The sequence below is a fragment of the Miscanthus floridulus genome, chromosome 6 (genome assembly GCF_019320115.1).
Source record: "Miscanthus floridulus cultivar M001 chromosome 6, ASM1932011v1, whole genome shotgun sequence".
In the NCBI taxonomy this organism is placed as follows: Eukaryota; Viridiplantae; Streptophyta; class Magnoliopsida; order Poales; family Poaceae; genus Miscanthus; species Miscanthus floridulus.
In genome coordinates, this window is record NC_089585.1 from 62013338 (window position 1) to 62036958 (window position 23621).

At 47.1% G+C, this 23621-nt stretch overlaps 1 protein-coding gene across 1 annotated transcript in view; it reads right to left on the reverse strand.

The window, feature by feature from the left end:
• Window positions 1-3865, reverse strand: part of LOC136460629 (uncharacterized) — a gene marked incomplete at its 3' end in the record, with an annotated part of 52149 nt that extends 48284 nt beyond the window's left edge. Inside the window, exon 1 of the mRNA XM_066460256.1 lies at window positions 92-3865. Within this exon, the coding sequence (XP_066316353.1) occupies window positions 92-2747 (2656 nt within the window). The remainder of the gene's footprint in view (window positions 1-91) is intronic.
• Window positions 3866-23621: the final 19756 nt, after the last annotated feature.

The window sequence follows — 23621 nt, forward strand, 5'->3', positions numbered from 1 at the left end:
GCACGCAAATGATCAAGATGTTCCTCTAATGATCTACTATATATCAAGATGTCATCAAAGTATACCACCACGAATCTGCCAATAAAAGAGCGTAAAACCTCGTTCATTAATCTCATGAAAGTGCTGGGTGCATTAGTCAATCCAAAGGGCATGACAAGCCATTCATATAAACCAAACTTAGTTTTAAACGCTGTTTTCCATTCATCTCCTAGCTTCATACGAATCTGGTGGTAACCACTACGCAAATCAATTTTAGAGAACACAATTGAGCCACTCAATTCATCAAGCATATCATCTAACCTTGGAATAGGATGACGATATCTGATTGTGATGTTGTTTATCGCTCTACAATCAACACACATGCGCCATGATCCATCCTTCTTAGGAACTAAAAGCACGGGAACGGCACAAGGGCTAAGAGACTCACGCACATAACCTTTGTTGAGCAATTCTTGTACTTGTCTCTGAATCTCTTTTGTCTCATCCGGGTTGGTCCTATACGGCGCACGATTAGGCAAGGAAGCCCCAGGGATGAGGTCAATCTGGTGTTCAATCCCTCGAATTGGTGGCAGCCCCGGTGGTACCTCCTTTGGAAAAACATCGGCATACTCCTGCAAAAGATTAGTGACAGCAGGAGGCAAAGAAATAGATGTATCTTCGAGTGAAAATAAAGTTTCTTTGCAAACCAAAGCATAGCAAACAGTAGTACTAGCATCAATCTCATCCAAATCAGATTTGGTGGCAAAGTAACAAGAGCCTTTCAGCTTGATCTCATTTTTATTATGATGAACAGATTTGCTAGACTTCTTCTTATGTTTCTCAAGTTCATTAGCGACAATCTGATTTTCACTAGCAACAGCCTGATTCTTAAGTTTGCTAGCTCTAGCAAGTTCATCTCTTAGAATAGCCTCAGGGGACATGGGGTGCAACACAATCTTCTTGTCATTATGCACAAAAGAGTATTGATTTGTTTTACCAAAGTGCAAGGAATCTTTATCAAACTGCCATGGTCTACCTAACAACATAGAGCATGCTTGCATAGGCACAACATCGCAGTCAATGGAATCATGATAAGAACCAATGGCAAACTCTACCCTTACCAATCGTGTTACCTTCACCTTGCCGCTGCTGTTAAGCCACTGAATGTAGTAAGGCTGCGGGTGTGGTTTTGTGCTCAACAAAAGCTTCTTCACCATTTCAGCACTTGCCAAGTTGTTGCAGCTTCCTCCATCTATGATCACACGGCAAGAGCGTTCCTTGATCACACACTTGGTTTGAAACAAAGTGTGGCGCTGATTTTGCTCAGCCCTCTCCATTTGGGCACTTAGCACCCGCTGCACCACGAGGCTCTCATAGTGCTCAGCAGCTTCAGCCCCAATGTGCTCTTCGTCTTGTTGGAAATCATCTCCTTCCGCTACATTGTTAGCAGCAAGCAAAGCATATGTTTCTTCATCAAAATCACTAGCAGAGGAATACCCACCATCAGCTCGCACAACCATCACACGTGTGCTTGGGCAGTCCTTGCGTACGTGGCCATATCCTTTGCAGCGTAGGCACTGAATATCCCTTGTTCTCCCCGTGGATACCACCGAGGATGAACTCTTGGCAGATGTAGCCGTTGCTCCTCTAGTTGGTTCACTTGGGCATGGTACAGAATTTGTTGTAGAGGAGCGTGGCTTGATGGTCGAGGAAGATTGTGGGGGTGCACGCGTTGACGGTGCAGCAGTATTGGAGGGTGTCCACGGGCTAGCACGACCTGCAGGAATGTTAGCCCTCATGCTAGCTCGTCGTCCCTGCACTTCTCGTTCAGCTTTACAAGCAAGGTGAAATAAACGATTGACAGAATTATATTCCTTATAAGCTAGAATATCCTGAATCTCCCGGTTCAGCCCACCCATAAATCTAGCTATGGCACCATCCTCATTTTCCTCTAGCCTGCAACGAAGCATACCCATTTGTAGCTCTTGATAGTATTCTTCTACAGATTTGGATCCTTGCCTCAATTGTTGCAACTTATGTAAAAGATCACGGGAATAATAAGAAGGAACAAATCTGGCCCGCATGACCCGTTTCAAAGCATCCCAAGTTGGTGTGTTATTTGGGTTCTTACGATGGTATTCAGACCACCAAACAGAGGCAAAGTCAGTAAACTCACTAGTTGCAGCCCTAACACGTTTGTCCTCAGGGAAATCATGGCAAGTAAATTTCTGATCAACAGCTAATTCCCAACTAAGGTACATATCAGGATTATACCTCCCATCAAAAACAGGTATGGTGAATTTAATCTTGCCAAATGAGTCATCGGCACGTACCTCTTGCCGTGGTCGACGAGGACCTGTCTCATGGCGGCGGCGATGTTGTTCGATGCGTCGATGACCATTCAGCTCCTCATCAAGCTCAGTGTCCGCTGCATATTCTTCTTCATCATGACCAGCAGCACTGCCCATGGTGTTGTTGTTGTTGTGATTGCGTCGTTCGAAACCATCACAGCGATTCTGTTCCATCCTCTCCAATCGCTCCAAGACACCTACAAGAGATGTATTAACAGAACCAAGAGTGCCTTCCAAGGAAGCCAACTTGGTGTTGGTCTCAATCTGAGCCGTCTCCAATTGACCAAGGCGCTCATTGGTGACACGAACATCCTCATCAAGGTGTTCAGCATGGAGCCTCACTTTGCGTTCAAAGTGTTGCAGCAAGGCTTTTGATCGAGGTGATTGTGGAGGGGTCCTTTCACCTTCTCCTGCCATGGTTAGTATGTAGCAAGGGAATCACAAGAAAATATGTCCTACCAACTAACTGAATTAGGTGGCAACAATTTTCATTCTCTCAGCATGTGCAACCGAGTTCTTACAAGTCCTTACCTTGCTATGCAGATGGTGTTGGCGACGACAAGAACAACACAAGTAGTAGCAAGTAGAACCCTGTGACGTTGTAGATAATTTGTGGAGCTGTAGGTGGCTTAAAAAAAATCAAGGTACAGCTGGAACCACGTTAGTCAATGCAAGTTGAATAAGTGTTCAAAGATAGTACCGTGCTGGTCCTAGGCTAACCCGTGCTAGAGACGCGAGCCTAGACACAAATGTTGTCACCGGACAGTAGCAAACAATGGAAATGATGAGAGTAAATAGCATCAACTTAACCCTTCTTTTTTTTCTTTCTTTCTTTCTTTCCTCCTTTTCCTTTCTTTTTCTTTTCTATTTTCTTTTTCTTTTCTTTTCTTTTCTTTTCTTTTCTTTTCTTTTCTTTTCGACAAGTAGCACAAACTGAACTTTTGCAATATGATTATAACAAGAATGCAGCAAGTAGCATAGACTTTCTTTTACTAGGGATAAGGATTGCAACAAGTAGTACAAATATGCAATTTGAACTCTCTTATTTTCAGAACTGAGTGTACTCAGATTTGCACCAAAACGACAGGTGCATAAGGTAGTGTTTGTGTAGGCACGGCTGAAGGTGATGGTGGTGAGGGTTTCAGCGAAAAGGTCGAGAAAAACAGCGGTGCTTTTGCTGCTGGTTGTGGTGGTATTGGTGGAGATTGCAGCGGCTGAAGTGGGGGGAAAGGCAACAACGGATTGTGTGGTGACTGAAACGTGACAAGAACTCGAAACTCTAAAGGATTAGAACCTAAGAACCAGCACTTGACACCACGATGTAAACCACAAACTCAACAAGCAAAGAACTAAGCAGATCAGCAAGGCTCAAACTTGTGTTTGGAATTTCAGTTCTATCCTATTTTTATATTTCTGGACTATAGGTAAAGTAATGAACGGTAAATCACTCACCAAAGAACCTTGCTCTGATTACCACATGATGGGACAAGGGGTTGTTCCTGATCTTTTGGTGAGTGTGGATAAACTCGATTTGGGGTGGATTCGACGTTGGCTGTCCGACTACAACGACCACAAGGTTGCTGCGCCTTAGCAACAGGTACACCGGCTCCGATTGTGATGTTCTTGCCGTGCCAAGAACACCATGAACCTGCAAGCAACCGAGAACAAGCAAGAACAAGATGAACAAGCAAATAACTCACGGATTTAAGCCAAAGGCCGAATCTGAATCACAAGTTGGGGTCTTGAAACAAGCAAATCGGGTGGTCTAGTCGACACACGCGTTTACAAGGAAGAAGCAGCAGCTATCTTGCATCTAAACAAAACCCAACCTCATTCTGATGGCTGCTGGCTCTATTTATAAGGAGGAGAGCACAAGGGGGAGTGGGAAACCCTAATCTGGGCGTCCCTCAATGGGCTGTAGGTCTGTGCGTCCTTTGGCTTGCTGCGCACAGATTCGGTAGATTCTGATAGTGGGGTTGGACCCATGTGAAAGAGGACGACGCGCTCTTTCCAACAAGTCAAAAACCAGCTTCATTGGATCTCGTATCAAGGAGTTATGGTACTTTTGATGGAGTGTTTCCTGCTGTCTCGAGATGAGCTGAGCGCCCCATTAATGATGATTCCCACTTGTTCGGCTGCTCCATCCTCATCATGGGGTCTAAACATGAGGCAATGGGGTCTTGACCAACATTCCTAAGAATAAGACAATCATCACCATGATTTAGTAGCATCCAATTCTGAGACGAGTTTGTATGAACAGCGAGGAACGACTTTACCTGATAATTAAGTTGTTGTGCTCGAGCTCTTGTCATCGGACCTTGTTGTGCAGCAGGTGTGGTTGTATCAATGGAAGGGATGTCCTCATCACACCCGATGGAAGTCCTAGCTAACGTGGGTCATGTGGAATCTCACTTCTTCCCATTTGAAGGCAGTGTTATTGTCGGTGCAAGATATGTGCACTATTTGTGCCAAACGTACCATCGGCTCAGAAATCATTTTGGACGCTCCCGATGGTACCACTAGGTGACGGGGCTCAAGTGGAAGCTTGTTTCGGTCCTTTCGGAAATAGTGCCAATCTTGATGGAAGATAGGAGCACGGTTTTGTGTTGAACATACGATTGGCTCAGAAATCGTGTTGGACGCACTCGATGGAACGCCTAGGTGACGTGGGTCATTTGGACTCTCGCTTCTTTCTGTTTGGAGACCTTGTTAGTGTCGATGCTACATAGGTGCACGGTTTGCGTCGAACATACCATAGGCTCAGAAATCATATTGGATACACCCGATGGAACTCCTAGGTGACGTGGGTGATGTGGAATCTCTCTTCTTTCTATTTGGAGACTGAGTTAGCGTCGGTGCAAGCTAGGTGCATGGTTTGCGCTAGATGTACCATAGGCTCAGAAATCATTTTGGACGCACCTGATGGTACCACTAGGTGACTAGGGTCAAGTGGAAGCTCGTTTTGGTCCTTTCGGAGATAGTGCTAATCTTGACGGAAGATAGATGCACGGTTTGTGGTAAGCGTACCATAGGCTCACAAATAATTTTGGACGCACCCGATGGAAGTCCTAGCTGATGTGGGTCAGGTGGAATCTCACTTCATTCCATTTGGAGATAGTGTTAGGGTCGGTGCAAGATAGGTGCACAGTTTGCGCCAAATGTACCATCGGCTCAGAAATCATTTTGGACGCACCCGATCGTACCACTAGGTGACGAGGCTCAAGTGGAAGCTCGTTTCGGTCCTTTCGAACATAGTGCTAATCTTGACGCAAGATAGGAGCACGATTTGCGTCGAACATACCATTTGCTCAGAAATCGTTTTGGAGGCGCTCGTTGGAACGCCTAGGTGACATATGTCATTTGGACTCTCGCTTCTTTCCATTTGGAGATAATGTTAGTGTCGATGCTAGATAGGTGCACGGTTTGCATCGAACGTACCACAGGCTCATAAATCATTTTGGACGCACCCGATGGAACTCCTAGGTGACGTGGGTGATGTGGAATCTCTCTTCTTTCTATTTGGAGACTGTGTTAGCGTCAGTGCAAGCTAGGTGCATGGTTTGCACTAGATGTACCATAGGCTCAGAAATCGTTTTGGATGCACCTGATGGTACCACTAGGTGACTAGGGTCAAGTGGAAGCTCGTTTTGGTCCTTTCAGAGATAGGGCTAATCTTGACGGAAGATGGGTGCACGGTTTGCGTCGAGCGTACCATAAGCACGCAAATCATTTTGGACGCACCCGATGGAAGTCCTAATTGACGTGGGTCATGATGAATCTCACTTCTTTCCATTTGGAGACAGTGTTAGGGTCGGTGCAAGATAGGTGCACTGTTTGCGCCAAACGTACCATCGGCTCATAAATCATTTTGGACACACTCGATCGTACCACTAGGTGACGAGGCTCAAGTGGAAGCTCGTTTCAGTCCTTTCGGACATAGTGCTAATCTTGACGCAAGATAGGAGCACGGTTTGCGTCGAACATACCATTGGCTCAGAAATCATTTTGGATGCAGTCAATGGAACGCCTAGGTGACATGGGTCATTTGGACTCTCGCTTCTTTCCATTTGGAGACATTGTTAGTGTCGATGCTAGATAGGTGCACGGTTTGCGTCGAACGTACCATAGGCTCAGAAAATCATTTTGGACGCACCCGATGGAACTCCTAGGTGACATGGGTGATGTGGAATCTCTCCTGTTTCTATTTGTAGACTATGTTAGCGTCGGTGCAAGCTAGGTGCATGGTTTGCGCTAGATGTACCATAGGCTCAAAAATTGTTTTGGACGCACCCGATTGTACCACTAGGTGACTAGGGTCAAGTGGAAGCTCGTTTCGGTCCTTTCGGAGATAGTGCTAATCTTGACGGAGATAGGTGCACGGTTTGCGTCGAGCGTACCATAGGCTCGGAAATCATTTTGGACGCACCTGATGGAACTCCTAGGTGACGTGGGTCATGTGGAATCTCGCTTCTTCCCATTTGAAGACAGTGTTAGCGTCGGTGCAAGATAGGTGCACTGTTTGCGCCAAACGTACCATTGGCTTAGAAATCATTTTGGACGCACCCGATCGTACCACTAGGTGACGGGGCTCAAGTGGAAGCTCATTTCGGTCCTTTCGGAAATAGTGCTAATCTTGACGGAAGATAGGAGCATGGTTTTGTGTTGAACATACCATTGGCTCAGAAATCATTTTGGACGCACTCGATGGAACGCCTAGGTGACGTGGGTCATTTGGACTCTCGTTTCTTTCCGTTTGGAGACCTTGTTAGTGTCGATGCTACATAGGTGCACGGTTTGCGTCGAACGTACCATAGGCTCAGAAATCATTTTGGACGCACCCGATGGAACTCCTAGGTGACGTGGGTGATGTGGAATCTCTCTTCTTTCTATTTGGAGACTGTGTTAGCGTCGGTGCAAGCTAGGTGCATGGTTTGCGCTAGATGTACCATAGGCTCAGAAATCATTTTGGACGCACCTGATGGTACCACTAGGTGACTAGGGTCAAGTGGAAGCTCGTTTCGGTCCTTTCGGAGATAGTGCTAATCTTGACGGAAGATAGTTGCACGATTTGTGGTAAGTGTACCATAGGCTCGCAAATAATTTTGGACGCACCCGATGGAAGTCCTAGCTAACGTGGGTCATGTGGAATCTCACTTCTTCCCATTTGAAGGCAGTGTTATTGTCGGTGCAAGATATGTGCACTATTTGCGCCAAACGTACCATCGGCTCAGAAACCATTTTGGACGCTCCCGATGGTACCACTAGGTGACGGGGCTCAAGTGGAAGCTCGTTTCGGTCCTTTTGGAAATAGTGCCAATCTTGATGGAAGATAGGAGCACGGTTTTGTGTTGAACATACGATTGGCTCAGAAATCGTGTTGGACGCACTCGATGGAACGCCTAGGTGACGTGGGTCATTTGGACTCTCGCTTCTTTCCGTTTGGAGACCTTGTTAGTGTCGATGCTACATAGGTGCACGGTTTGCGTCGAACATACCATAGGCTCAGAAATCATATTGGATACACCCGATGGAACTCCTAGGTGACGTGGGTGATGTGGAATCTCTCTTCTTTCTATTTGGAGACTGAGTTAGCGTCGATGCAAGCTAGGTGCATGGTTTGCGCTAGATGTACCATAGGCTCAGAAATCATTTTGGACGCACCTGATGGTACCACTAGGTGACTAGGGTCAAGTGGAAGCTCGTTTTGGTCCTTTCGGAGATAGTGCTAATCTTGACGGAAGATAGATGCACGGTTTGCGGTAAGCGTACCATAGGCTCACAAATAATTTTGGACGCACCCGATGGAAGTCCTAGCTGATGTGGGTCAGGGGGAATCTCACTTCATTCCATTTGGAGAGAGTGTTAGGGTCGGTGCAACATAGGTGCACAGTTTGCGCCAAATGTACCATCGGCTCAGAAATTATTTTGGACGCACCCGATCGTACCACTAGGTGACGAGGCTCAAGTGGAAGCTCGTTTCGGTCCTTTCGAACATAGTGCTAATCTTGACGCAAGATAGGAGCACGATTTGCATCGAACATACCATTAGCTCAGAAATCGTTTTGGAGGCGCTCGATGGAACGCCTAGGTGACGTATGTCATTTGGACTCTCACTTCTTTCCATTTGGAGATAATGTTAGTGTCGATGCTAGATAGGTGCACGGTTTGCATCGAACGTACCACAGGCTCATAAATCATTTTGGACGCACCCGATGGAACTCCTAGGTGACGTGGGTGATGTGGAATCTCTCTTCTTTCTATTTGGAGACTGTGTTAGGGTCAGTGCAAGCTAGGTGCATGGTTTGCACTAGATGTACCATAGGCTCAGAAATCGTTTTGGATGCACCTGATGGTACCACTAGGTGACTAGGGTCAAGTGGAAGCTCGTTTTGGTCCTTTCAGAGATAGGGCTAATCTTGACGGAAGATGGGTGCACGGTTTGCGTCGAGCGTACCATAGGCACGCAAATCATTTTGGACGCACCCGATGGAAGTCCTAATTGACGTGGGTCATGATGAATCTCACTTCTTTCCATTTGGAGACAGTGTTAGGGTCGGTGCAAGATAGGTGCACTGTTTGCGCCAAACGTACCATCGGCTCATAAATCATTTTGGACACACCCAATCGTACCACTAGGTGATGAGGCTCAAGTGGAAGCTCGTTTTAGTCCTTTCGGACATAGTGCTAATCTTGACGCAAGATAGGAGCACGGTTTGCGTCGAACATACCATTGGCTCAGAAATCGTTTTGGATGTAGTCGATGGAACGCCTAGGTGACATGGGTCATTTGGACTCTCGCTTCTTTCCATTTGGAGACATTGTTAGTGTCGATGCTAGATAGGTGCACGGTTTGCGTCGAACGTACCATAGGCTCAGAAAATCATTTTGGACGCACCCGATGGAACTCCTAGGTGACATGGGTGATGTGGAATCTCTCCTCTTTCTATTTGTAGACTATGTTAGCGTCGGTGCAAGCTAGGTGCATGGTTTGCGCTAGATGTACCATAGGCTCAAAAATCGTTTTGGACGCACCCGATTGTACCACTAGGTGACTAGGGTCAAGTGGAAGCTAGTTTCGGTCCTTTCGGAGATAGTGCTAATCTTGACGGAAGATAGGTGCACGGTTTGCGTCGAGCGTACCATAGGCTCGGAAATCATTTTGGACGCACCTGATGGAACTCCTAGGTGACGTGGGTCATGTGGAATCTCGCTTCTTCCCATTTGAAGACAGTGTTAGCGTCGGTGCAAGATAGGTGCACTGTTTGCGCCAAACGTACCATCGGCTTAGAAATCATTTTGGACGCACCCGATCGTACCACTAGGTGACGGGGCTCAAGTGGAAGCTCATTTCGGTCCTTTCGGAAATAGTGCTAATCTTGACGGAAGTTAGGAGCATGGTTTTGCGTTGAACATACCATTGGCTCAGAAATCATTTTGGACGCACTCGATGGAACGCCTAGGTGACGTGGGTCATTTGGACTCTCGCTTCTTTCCGTTTGGAGACCTTGTTAGTGTCGATGCTACATAGGTGCACGGTTTGCGTCGAACGTACCATAGGCTCAGAAATCATTTTGGACGCAACCGATGGAACTCCTAGGTGACGTGGGTGATGTGGAATCTCTCTTCTTTCTATTTGGAGACTGTGTTAGCATCGGTGCAAGCTAGGTGCATGGTTTGCGCTAGATGTACCATAGGCTCAGAAATCATTTTGGACGCACCTGATGGTACCACTAGGTGACTAGGGTCAAGTGGAAGCTCGTTTCGGTCCTTTCGGAGATAGTGCTAATCTTGACGGAAGATAGATGCACGGTTTGCGGTAAGCGTACCATAGGCTCGCAAAAATCATTTTGGACGCACCCGATGGAAGTCCTAGCTGATGTGGGTCAGGTGGAATCTCACTTCTTTCCATTTGGAGATAGTGTTAGGGTCGGTGCAAGATAGGTGCACAGTTTGCACCAAATGTACCATCGGCTCAGAAATCATTTTGGACGCACCCGATCGTACCACTAGGTGACGGGGCTCAAGTGGAAGCTCGTTTCGGTCCTTTCGGAAATAGTGCCAATCTTGATGGAAGATAGGAGCACGGTTTTGTGTTGAACATACGATTGGCTCAGAAATCGTGTTGGACGCACTCGATGGAACGCCTAGGTGACGTGGGTCATTTGGACTCTTGCTTCTTTCCGTTTGGAGACCTTGTTAGTGTCGATGCTACATAGGTGCACGGTTTGCGTCGAACATACCATAGGCTCAGCAATCATTTTGGATGCACCCGATGGAACTCCTAGGTGACGTGGGTGATGTGGAATCTCTCTTCTTTCTATTTGTAGACTGAGTTAGCGTCGGTGCAAGCTAGGTGCATGGTTTGCGCTAGATGTACCATAGGCTCAGAAATCGTTTTGGACGCACCTGATGGTACCACTAGGTGACTAGGGTCAAGTGGAAGCTCGTTTTGGTCCTTTCGGAGATAGTGCTAATCTTGACGGAAGATAGATGCACGGTTTGCGGTAAGCGTACCATAGGCTCACAAATAATTTTGGACGCACCCGATGGAAGTCCTAGCTGATGTGGGTTAGGTGGAATCTCACTTCATTCCATTTGGAGATAGTGTTAGGGTCGGTGCAAGATAGGTGCACAGTTTGCGCCAAATGTACCATCGACTCAGAAATCATTTTGGACGCACCCGATCATACCACTAGGTGACAAGGCTCAAGTGGAAGCTCGTTTCGGTCCTTTCGAACATAGTGCTAATCTTGACGCAAGATAGGAGCACGATTTGCGTCGAACATACCATTAGCTCAGAAATCGTTTTGGAGGCGCTCGATGGAACGCCTAGGTGACGTATGTCATTTGGACTCTCGCTTCTTTCCATTTGGAGATAATGTTAGTGTCGATGCTAGATAGGTGCACGGTTTGCATCGAACTTACCACAGGCTCATAAATCATTTTGGACGCACCCGATGGAACTCCTAGGTGATGTGGGTGATGTGGAATCTCTCTTCTTTCTATTTGGAGACTGTGTTAGCGTCAGTGCAAGCTAGGTGCATGGTTTGCACTAGATGTACCATAGGCTCAGAAATCGTTTTTTATGCACCTGATGGTACCACTAGGTGACTAGGGCCAAGTGGAAGCTCGTTTTGGTCCTTTCAGAGATAGGGCTAATCTTGACGGAAGATGGGTGCACTGTTTGCGTCGAGCGTACCATAGGCACGCAAATCATTTTGGACGCACCCGATGGAAGTCCTAATTGACGTGGGTCATGATGAATCTCACTTCTTTCCATTTGGAGACAGTGTTAGGGTCGGTGCAAGATAGGTGCACTGTTTGCGCCAAACGTACCATCGGCTCATAAATCATTTTGGACACACCTGATCATACCACTAGGTGACGAGGCTCAAGTGGAAGCTCGTTTCAGTCCTTTCGGACATAGTGCTAATCTTGACGCAAGATAGGAGCACGGTTTGCGTCGAACATACCATTGGGTCAGAAATCATTTTGGATCCAGTCGATGGAAGGCCTAGGTGACATGGGTCATTTGGACTCTCGCTTCTTTCCATTTGGAGACATTGTTAGTGTCGATGCTAGATAGGTGCACGGTTTGCGTCGAACGTACCATAGGCTCAGAAATCATTTTGGACGCACCCGATGGAACTCCTAGGTGACATGGGTGATGTGGAATCTCTCTTCTTTCTATTTGGAGACTATGTTAGCGTCGGTGCAAGCTAGGTGCATGGTTTGCGCTAGATGTACCATAGGCTCAAAAATCATTTTGGACGCACCCGATTGTACCACTAGGTGACTAGGGTCAAGTGGAAGCTCGTTTCGGTCCTTTCGGAGATAGTGCTAATCTTGACGGAAGATAGGTGCACGGTTTGCGTCGAGCGTACCATAGGCTCGGAAATCATTTTGGACGCACCTGATGGAACTCCTAGGTGACGTGGGTCATGTGGAATCTCACTTCTTCCCATTTGAAGACAGTGTTAGCGTCGGTGCAAGATAGGTGCACTGTTTGCGCCAAACGTACCATCGGCTTAGAAATCATTTTGGACGCACCCGATCGTACCACTAGGTGATGGGGCTCAAGTGGAAGCTCATTTCGGTCCTTTCGGAAATAGTGCTAATCTTGACGGAAGATAGGAGCATGGTTTTGCGTTGAACATACCATTGGCTCAGAAATCATTTTGGACGCACTCGATGGAACGCCTAGGTGACGTGGGTCATTTGGACTCTCGCTTCTTTCCGTTTGGAGACCTTGTTAGTGTCGATGCTAGATAGGTGCACGGTTTGCGTCGAACGTACCATAGGCTCAGAAATCATTTTGGACGCACCCGATGGAACTCCTAGGTGACGTGGGTGATGTGGAATCTCTCTTCTTTCTATTTGGAGACTGTGTTAGCGTCGGTGCAAGCTAGGTGCATGGTTTGCGCTAGATGTACCATAGGCTCAGAAATCATTTTGGACGCACCTGATGGTACCACTAGGTGACTAGGGTCAAGTGGAAGCTCGTTTCGGTCCTTTCGGAGATAGTGCTAATCTTGACGGAAAATAGATGCACGGTTTGCGGTAAGCGTACCATAGGCTCGCAAATCATTTTGGACGCACCCGATGGAAGTCCTAGCTGATGTGGGTTAGGTGGAATCTCACTTCTTTCCATTTGGAGATAGTGTTGGGGTCGGTGCAAGATAGGTGCACAGTTTGCGCCAAATGTACCATCGGCTCAGAAATCATTTTGGACGCACCCGATCGTACCACTAGGTGACGGGGCTCAAGTGGAAGCTCGTTTCGGTCCTTTCGGAAATAGTGCCAAACTTGATGGAAGATAGGAGCACGGTTTTGTGTTGAACATACGATTGGCTCAGAAATCGTGTTGGACGCACTCGATGGAACGCCTAGGTGACGTGGGTCATTTGGACTCTCGCTTCTTTCCGTTTGGAGACCTTGTTAGTGTCGATGCTACATAGGTGCATGGTTTGCGTCGAACATACCATAGGCTCAGAAATCATTTTGGATGCACCCGATGGAACTCCTAGGTGATGTGGGTGATGTGGAATCTCTCTTCTTTCTATTTGTAGACTGAGTTAGCGTTGGTGCAAGCTAGGTGCATGGTTTGCGCTAGATGTACCATAGGCTCAGAAATCGTTTTGGACGCACCTGATGGTACCACTAGGTGACTAGGGTCAAGTGGAAGCTCGTTTCGGTCCTTTCAGAGATAGTGCTAATCTTGACAGAAGATAGATGCACGGTTTGCGGTAAGCGTACCATAGGCTCGCAAATCATTTTGGACGCACCCGATGGAAGTCCTAGCTGATGTGGGTCAGGTGGAATCTCACTTCTTTCCATTTGGAGATTGATGTGTGTACGTGTATGGAACACATGACTGCAACTTGTATGGCCCAATCTTCATGGTGGAGCATAAGTAAACTTGATAACTATTGTTGCATGACCTGATGGAGAGGTAGCGCACCACAAGATCTTGCACCCGTGACGAACTGCCGAGACATCCACCCTTCCATGCGCCGACAAAACCAGTCCACGCAATCATGCCATATAGACATGAAGGCACGAACTGGGTGAACCGAAGTTCGGTGTTCTACAACCCCCTCAGGAGTCGAAAGAACGAAAGTTGTAAAGCACTCATGCCTTACCAAAGATTCTAAATATTCTCTCCATGAGAGGAGAAAAACACACACAAGGTGGCTGTATTTTAACCAAAAGAGACTCGTACATAGAAGGATTACATGGGTATTTATACAATGACAAAAAAGTATGCGAAAAGTTGACACTTAATCTGGGTTGCTAACCACCATTCCAAAGGTCCTCTTTACTTTTGGCTAACTGAAGTGGGAACTCAAGCAATCTCTTCAATTCTCGCGCAGGTGCTTGGGCTGCCATGTGCACCTTCCACTAAAACGATCATAACTCTTAGCTCGGAAGTCCAAAAGATGCACCGTTTGTTGCGTTGGAAACTAGACTTCAATATCTTTCTGCTGATATGGAATAAGGATGCAGAAACGTGGCCTAGTTTTGCAGGTATAGCTGTAACAAACTATTGAATCATAGTTGAGGTTGAGTTATCCTGTCCACATCATTCTCTCTCCCTTCAAAACGAGTCGTCCTCGACTCGTGCTCGTAGCATCAACATTGGACGAACATTATTGGAATTTTGACTCAAGAAAGAACAAAAAAAAACAAGGCTTGACGACGCAAGATAACTACAAACTCAAGCGCAAACTGAGAAACAACTCCATATAGTGAGAACCAAACCGTTGAATTGACCCGACGCAATGAGAGGAAAACCAATGTTTAAATCTCTCAAGGCACCCTATCAGCATTCTGACTTGACTCAACACTATCTAGGAATTGAATACCAATCTGCGAAGGAAGCTTGTAAGGATAATCAGCTCACACCATGACAACCAAGGCTCTGAATACCAAATGATGTGTGTACGTGTATGGAACACACGACTGCAACTTGTATGCCTGATCTTCATAGTAGAGCATAAGTGACCTTGATAACTATCGTTGCATGACCTGATGGAGAGGGTAGCGCACCACAAGATCTTGCACCCGCGATGAAACTGCCGAGACATCCACCCTTCCATGCGCCGACAAAACCAGTCCACGCAATCACGCCATATAGACATGAAGGCACGAACTGGGTGAACCGAAGTTCGGTGTTCTACAACCCCCCTCAGCAGTCGAAAGAACAAAAGTTGTAAAGCACTCATGCCTTACCAAAGATTCTAAATATTCTCTCCATGAGAGGAGAAAAACACACACAAGGTGGCTGTATTTTAACCAAAAGAGACTCTTACATAGAAGGATTACATGGGTATTTATACAATGACGAAAAGTATGCGAAAAGTTGACACTTAATCTGGGTGCTAACCACCATTCCAAAGGTCCTCTTTACTTTTGGCTAACTGAAGTGGGAACTCAAGCAATCTCTTCAATTCTCGCGCAGGTGCTGGGCTGCATGTGCACCTTCCACTAAAATGATCATAACTCTTAGCTCGGAAGTCCAAAAGATGCACCGTTTGTTGCGTTGGAAACTAGACTTCAATATCTTTCTGCTGATATGGAATAAGGATGCAGAAACGTGGCCTAGTTTTGCAGGTATAGCTGTAACAAACTATTGAATCATAGTTGAGGTTGAGTTATCCTTGTCCACATCAGAGATAGTGTTAGGGTCGGTGCAAGATAGGTGCACAGTTTGCGCCAAATGTACCATCGGCTCAGAAATCATTTTGGACGCACCCGATCATACCACTAGGTGACGAGGCTCAAGTGGAAGCTCGTTTCGGTCCTTTCGAACATAGTGCTAATCTTGACGCAAGATAGGAGCACGGTTTGCGTCGAACATACCATTAGCTTAGAAATCATTTTGGAGGCGCTCGATGGAACGCCTAGGTGACGTATGTCATTTGGACTCTCGCTTCTTTCCATTTGGAGATAATGTTAGTGTCGATGCTAGATAGGTGCACGGTTTGCGTCGAACGTACCACAGGCTCATAAATCATTTTGGACGCACCCAATGGAACTCCTAGGTTACGTGGGTGATGTGGAATCTCTCTTCTGTCTGTTTGGAGACTGTGTTAGCGTCAGTGCAAGCTAGGTGCATGGTTTGCACTAGATGTACCATAGGCATAGAAATCGTTTTGGACGCACCTGATGGTACCACTAGGTGACTAGGGTCAAGTGGAAGCTCGTTTTGGTCCTTTCAGAGATAGGGCTAATCTTGACGGAAGATGGGTGCACGGTTTGCGTCGAGCGTACCATAGGCACGCAAATCATTTTGGACGCACCCGATGGAAGTCGTAATTGACATGGGTCATGATGAATCTTCACTTCTTTCCATTTGGAGACAGTGTTAGGGTCCGTGCAAGATAGGTGCACTATTTGCGCCAAACGTACCATCGGCTCATAAATCATTTTGGACACACCCGATCGTACCACTAGGTGACGAGGCTCAAGTGGAAGCTCGTTTCAGTCCTTTCGGACATAGTGCTAATCTTGACGCAAGATAGGAGCACAGTTTGCGTCGAACATAACATTGGCTTAGAAATCGTTTTGGACACACTCGATGGAACGCCTAGGTGACATGGGTCATTTAGACTCTCGCTTCTTTCCGTTTGGAGACATTGTTAGTGTCGATGCTATATAGGTGCACGGTTTGCGTCGAACGTACCATAGGCTCAGAAATCATTTTGGACGCACCCGATGGAACTCCTAGGTGACGTGGGTGATGTGGAATCTCTCTTCTTTCTGTTTGGAGACTGTGTTAGCATCGGTGCAAGCTAGGTGCATGGTTTGCGCTTGATGTACCATAGGCTCAGAAATCATTTTGGAAGCACCTAATTGTACCACTAGGTGACTAGGGTCAAGTGGAAGCTCGTTTCGGTCCTTTCGGAGATAGTGCTAATCTTGACGGAAGATAGGTGCACGGTTTGCATCGAGCGTACCATAGGCTCGGAAAACATTTTCGACGCACCCGTAGGAACTTCTAGGAGACGTGGGTCATGTGGAATCTCACTTCTTCCCATTTGAAGATAGTGTTAGCGTCGGTGCAAGATAGGTGCACTATTTGCGCCAAACGTACCATCGGCTCAGAAATCATTTTGGACGCACCCGATCGTACCACTAGGTGACGGGGCTCAAGTGGAAGCTTGTTTCGGTCCTTTCGGAAATAGTACTAATCTTGACGGAAAATAGGAGCACGGTTTTGCATTGAACATACCATTGGCTCAGAAATCGTGTTGGACGCACTCGATGGAACGCCTAGGTGACGTGGGTCATTTGGACTCGCTTCTTTCCGTTTGGAGACCTTGTTAGTGTCAATGCAACATAGGTGCATGGTTTGCGTCGAACGTACCATAGGCTCAGAAATCATTTTGGACGCACCCGATGGAACTCCTAGGTGACGTGGGTGATGTGGAATCTTTCTTCTTTCTGTTTGGAGACTGTGTTAGCGTCGGTGCAAGCTAGGTGCATGGTTTGTGCTAGATGTACCATAGGCTCAGAAATCATTTTGGACGCACCTAATGGTACCACTAGGTGGCTAGGGTCAAGTGGAAGCTCGTTTCGGTCCTTTCAGAGATAGTGCTAATCTTGATGGAAGATAGGTGCACGGTTTGCGTCGAGCGTACCATAGGCTCGCAAATCATTTTGGACGCACCCGTTGGAAGTCCTAGGTGACGTGGGTCAGGTGGAATCTCACTTCTTCCCATTTGAAGACAGTGTTAGCGTCGGTGCAAGATAGGTACACTATATGCGCCAAACGTACCATCGGCTCAGAAATCATTTTGGACGCACCCGATCGTACCACTAGGTGACGAGGCTCAAGTGGAAGCTTGTTTCGGTCCTTTCGGAAATAGTGCCAATCTTGACGGAAGATAGGAGCACGGTTTTGTGTTGAACATACGATTGGCTCAGAAATCGTGTTGGACGCACGCACTCGATGGAACGCCTAGGTGACGTGGGTCATTTGGACTCTCGCTTCTTTCCGTTTGGAGACCTTGTTAGTGTCGATGCTACATAGGTGCATGGTTTGCATCGAACGTACCATAGGCTCAGAAATCATTTTGGACGCACCCGATGGAACTCCTAGGTGACGTGGGTGATGTGGAATCTCTCTTCTTTCTATTTGGAGACTGTGTTAGCGTCGGTGCAAGCTAGGTGCATGGTTTGCACTAGATGTACCATAGGCTCAGAAATCGTTTTGGACGCACCTGATGGTACCACTAGGTGACTAGGGTCAAGTGGAAGCGCGTTTTGGTCCTTTCGGAGATAGTGCTAATCTTGACGGAAGATAGGTGCACGATTTGCGGTAAGCGTACCATAGGCTCGCAAATAATTTTGGACGCACCCGATGGAAGTCCTAGCTGATGTGGGTCAGGTGGATTCTCACTTCTTTCCATTTCGAGATAGTGTTAGGGTCGGTGCAAGATAGGTGCACAGTTTGCGCCAAATGTACCGTTGGCTCAGAAATCATTTTGGACGCACCCAATCGTACCACTAGGTGACGAGGCTCAAGTGGAAGCTCGTTTCGTTCCTTTCGAACATAGTGCTAATCTTGACGTAAGATAGGAGCACGGTTTGTGTCGAACATACCATTAGCTCAGAAATCGTTTTGGAGGCGCTCGATGGAACGCCTAGGTGACGTATGTCATTTGGACTCTCGCTTCTTTCCATTTGGAGATAATGTTAGTGCGGTTTGCGTCGAACGTACCACATGCTCAAAAATCATTTTGGATGCACCCGATGGAACTCCTAGGTGACGTGGGTGATGTGGAATCTCCCTTCTTTCTGTTTGGAGACTATGTTAGCGTCAGTGTAGCTAGGTGCATGGTTTGCACTAGATGTACCATAGGCTCAGAAATCGTTTTGGATGCACCTGATGGTACCACTAGGTGACTAGGGTCAAGTGGAAGCTCGTTTTGGTCCTTTCGGAGATAGGGCTAATCTTAACGGAAGATAGGTGCATGGTTTGCGTTGAGCATACCATAGGCACACAAATCATTTTGGACGCTCCCGATGGAAGTCCTAATTGATGTGGGTCAAGTGGAATCTCACTTCTTTCGATTTGGAGACAGTGTTAGGGTCGGTGCAAGATAGGTGCACTGTTTGCACCAAACGTACCATCGGCTCATAAATCATTTTGGACGCACCCGAATGTACCACTAGGTGACGAGGCTCAAGTAGAAGCTCATTTCAGTCCTTTCGGACATAGTGCTAATCTTGACGCAAGATAGGAGCACAGTTTGCGTCGAACATACCATTGGCTTAGAAATTGTTTTGGACGCACTCGATGGAACGCCTAGGTGACATGGGTCATTTGGACTCTCGCTTCTTTCCGTTTGGAGACATTGTTAGTGTCGATGCTATATAGGTGCATGGTTTGCGTCGAACGTACCATAGGCTCAGAAATCATTTTGGACGCACCCGATGGAACTCCTAGGTGACGTGGGTCATGTGGAATCTCACTTCTTCCCATTTGAAGATAGTGTTAGCGTCGGTGCAAGATAGGTGCATTATTTGCGCCAAACGTACCATCGGCTCAGAAATCATTTTGGACACACCCGATCGTACCACTAGGTGACGGGGCTCAAGTGGAAGCTCGTTTCGGTTCTTTTGGAAATGGTGCCAATCTTGACGGAAGATAGGAGCACGGTTTTGTGTTGAACATACGATTGGCACAGAAATCGTGTTGGACACACTCGATGGAATGCCTAGGTGACGTGGGTCATTTGGACTCTCGCTTCTTTCCGTTTGGAGACCTTGTTAGTGTCGATGCTACATAGGTGCACGGTTTGCGTCGAACGTACCATAGGCTCAGAAATCATTTTGGATGCGCCCGATGGAACTCCTAGGTGACGTGGGTGATGTGGAATCTCTCTTCTTTCTATTTGGAGACTGTGTTAGCGTCGGTGCAAGCTACGTGCATGGTTTGCGCTAGATGTACCATAGGCTCAGAAATCATTTTGGACACACCTGATGGTACCACTAGGTGACTAGGGTCAAGTGGAAGCTCGTTTCGGTCCTTTCGGAGATAGTGCTAATCTTGACGGAAGATAGATGCACGGTTTGCGGTAAGCGTACCATAGGCTCACAAATAATTTTGGACGCACCCGATGGAAGTCCTAGCTGATGTGGGTCAGGTGGAATCTCACTTCATTCCATTTGGAGATAGTGTTAGGGTCAGTGCAAGATAGGTGCAAAGTTTGCGCCAAATGTACCATCGGCTCAGAAATCATTTTGGATGCACCCGATCGTACCACTAGGTGACGAGGCTCAAGTGGAAGCTCGTTTCGGTCCTTTCGAACATAGTGCTAATCTTGACGCAAGATAGGAGCACGGTTTGCGTCGAACATACCATTAGCTTAGAAATCGTTTTGGAGGTGCTCGATGGAACGCCTAGGTGACGTATGTCATTTGGACTCTCGCTTCTTTCCATTTGGAGATAATGTTAGTGTCGATGCTAGATAGGTGCACGATTTGCGTCGAACGTACCACAGGCTCATAAATCATTTTGGACGCACCCGATGGAACTCCTCGGTTACGTGGGTGATGTGGAATCTCTCTTCTGTCTGTTTGGAGACTGTGTTAGCGTCAGTGCAAGCTAGGTGCATGGTTTGCACTAGATGTACCATAGGCATAGAAATCGTTTTGGACGCACCTGATGGTACCACTAGGTGACTAGGGTCAAGTGGAAGCTCGTTTTGGTCCTTTCAGAGATAGGGCTAATCTTGACGGAAGATGGGTGCACGGTTTGCGTCGAGCGTACCATAGGCACGCAAATCATTTTGGACGCACCCGATGGAAGTCGTAATTGACATGGGTCATGATGAATCTTCACTTCTTTCCATTTGGAGACAGTGTTAGGGTCCGTGCAAGATAGGTGCACTATTTGCGCCAAACGTACCATCGGCTCATAAATCATTTTGGACACACCCGATCGTACCACTAGGTGACGAGGCTCAAGTGGAAGCTCGTTTCAGTCCTTTCGGACATAGTGCTAATCTTGACGCAAGATAGGAGCACAGTTTGCGTCGAACATAACATTGGCTTAGAAATCGTTTTGGACACACTCGATGGAACGCCTAGGTGACATGGGTCATTTAGACTCTCGCTTCTTTCCGTTTGGAGACATTGTTAGTGTCGATGCTATATAGGTGCACGGTTTGCGTCGAACGTACCATAGGCTCAGAAATCATTTTGGACGCACCCGATGCAACTCCTAGGTGACGTGGGTGATGTGGAATCTCTCTTCTTTCTGTTTGGAGACTGTGTTAGCATCGGTGCAAGCTAGGTGCATGGTTTGCGCTTGATGTACCATAGGCTCAGAAATCATTTTGGAAGCACCTAATTGTACCACTAGGTGACTAGGGTCAAGTGGAAGCTCGTTTCGGTCCTTTCGGAGATAGTGCTAATCTTGACGGAAGATAGGTGCACGGTTTGCATCGAGCGTACCATAGGCTCGGAAAACATTTTCGACGCACCCGTAGGAACTTCTAGGAGACGTGGGTCATGTGGAATCTCACTTCTTCCCATTTGAAGATAGTGTTAGCGTCGGTGCAAGATAGGTGCACTATTTGCGCCAAACGTACCATCGGCTCAGAAATCATTTTGGACGCACCCGATCGTACCACTAGGTGACGGGGCTCAAGTGGAAGCTTGTTTCGGTCCTTTCGGAAATAGTACTAATCTTGACGGAAAATAGGAGCACGGTTTTGCGTTGAACATACCATTGGCTCAGAAATCGTGTTGGACGCACTCGATGGAACGCCTAGGTGACGTGGGTCATTTGGACTCGCTTCTTTCCGTTTGGAGACCTTGTTAGTGTCAATGCAACATAGGTACATGGTTTGCGTCGAACGTACCATAGGCTCAGAAATCATTTTGGACGCACCCGATGGAACTCCTAGGTGACGTGGGTGATGTGGAATCTTTCTTCTTTCTGTTTGGAGACTGTGTTAGCGTCGGTGCAAGCTAGGTGCATGGTTTGTGCTAGATGTACCATAGGCTCAGAAATCATTTTGGACGCACCTAATGGTACCACTAGGTGGCTAGGGTCAAGTGGAAGCTCGTTTCGGTCCTTTCAGAGATAGTGCTAATCTTGATGGAAGATAGGTGCACGGTTTGCGTCGAGCGTACCATAGGCTCGCAAATCATTTTGGACGCACCCGTTGGAAGTCCTAGGTGACGTGGGTCAGGTGGAATCTCACTTCTTCCCATTTGAAGACAGTGTTAGCGTCGGTGCAAGATAGGTACACTATATGCGCCAAACGTACCATCGGCTCAGAAATCATTTTGGACACACCCGATCGTACCACTAGGTGACGAGGCTCAAGTGGAAGCTTGTTTCGGTCCTTTCAGAAATAGTGCCAATCTTGACGGAAGATAGGAGCACGGTTTTGTGTTGAACATACGATTGGCTCAGAAATCGTGTTGGACGCACGCACTCGATGGAACGCCTAGGTGACGTGGGTCATTTGGACTCTCGCTTCTTTCCGTTTGGAGACCTTGTTAGTGTCGATGCTACATAGGTGCATGGTTTGCATCGAACGTACCATAGGCTCAGAAATCATTTTGGACGCACCCGATGGAACTCCTAGGTGACGTGGGTGATGTGGAATCTCTCTTCTTTCTATTTGGAGACTGTGTTAGCGTCGGTGCAAGCTAGGTGCATGGTTTGCACTAGATGTACCATAGGCTCAGAAATCGTTTTGGACGCACCTGATGGTACCACTAGGTGACTAGGGTCAAGTGGAAGCGCGTTTTGGTCCTTTCGGAGATAGTGCTAATCTTGACGGAAGATAGGTGCACGATTTGCGGTAAGCGTACCATAGGCTCGCAAATAATTTTGGACGCACCCGATGGAAGTCCTAGCTGATGTGGGTCAGGTGGATTCTCACTTCTTTCCATTTCGAGATAGTGTTAGGGTCGGTGCAAGATAGGTGCACAGTTTGCGCCAAATGTACCGTTGGCTCAGAAATCATTTTGGACGCACCCAATCGTACCACTAGGTGACGAGGCTCAAGTGGAAGCTCGTTTCGTTCCTTTCGAACATAGTGCTAATCTTGACGTAAGATAGGAGCACGGTTTGCGTCGAACATACCATTAGCTCAGAAATCGTTTTGGAGGCGCTCGATGGAACGCCTAGGTGACGTATGTCATTTGGACTCTCGCTTCTTTCCATTTGGAGATAATGTTAGTGCGGTTTGCGTCGAACGTACCACATGCTCAAAAATCATTTTGGATGCACCCGATGGAACTCCTAGGTGACGTGGGTGATGTGGAATCTCCCTTCTTTCTGTTTGGAGACTATGTTAGCGTCAGTGTAGCTAGGTGCATGGTTTGCACTAGATGTACCATAGGCTCAGAAATCGTTTTGGATGCACCTGATGGTACCACTAGGTGACTAGGGTCAAGTGGAAGCTCGTTTTGGTCCTTTCGGAGATAGGGCTAATCTTAACGGAAGATAGGTGCATGGTTTGCGTTGAGCATACCATAGGCACACAAATCATTTTGGACGCTCCCGATGGAAGTCCTAATTGACGTGGGTCAAGTGGAATCTCACTTCTTTCGATTTGGAGACAGTGTTAGGGTCGGTGCAAGATAGGTGCACTGTTTGCACCAAACGTACCATCGGCTCATAAATCATTTTGGACGCACCCGAATGTACCACTAGGTGACGAGGCTCAAGTAGAAGCTCATTTCAGTCCTTTCGGACATAGTGCTAATCTTGACGCAAGATAGGAGCACAGTTTGCGTCGAACATACCATTGGCTTAGA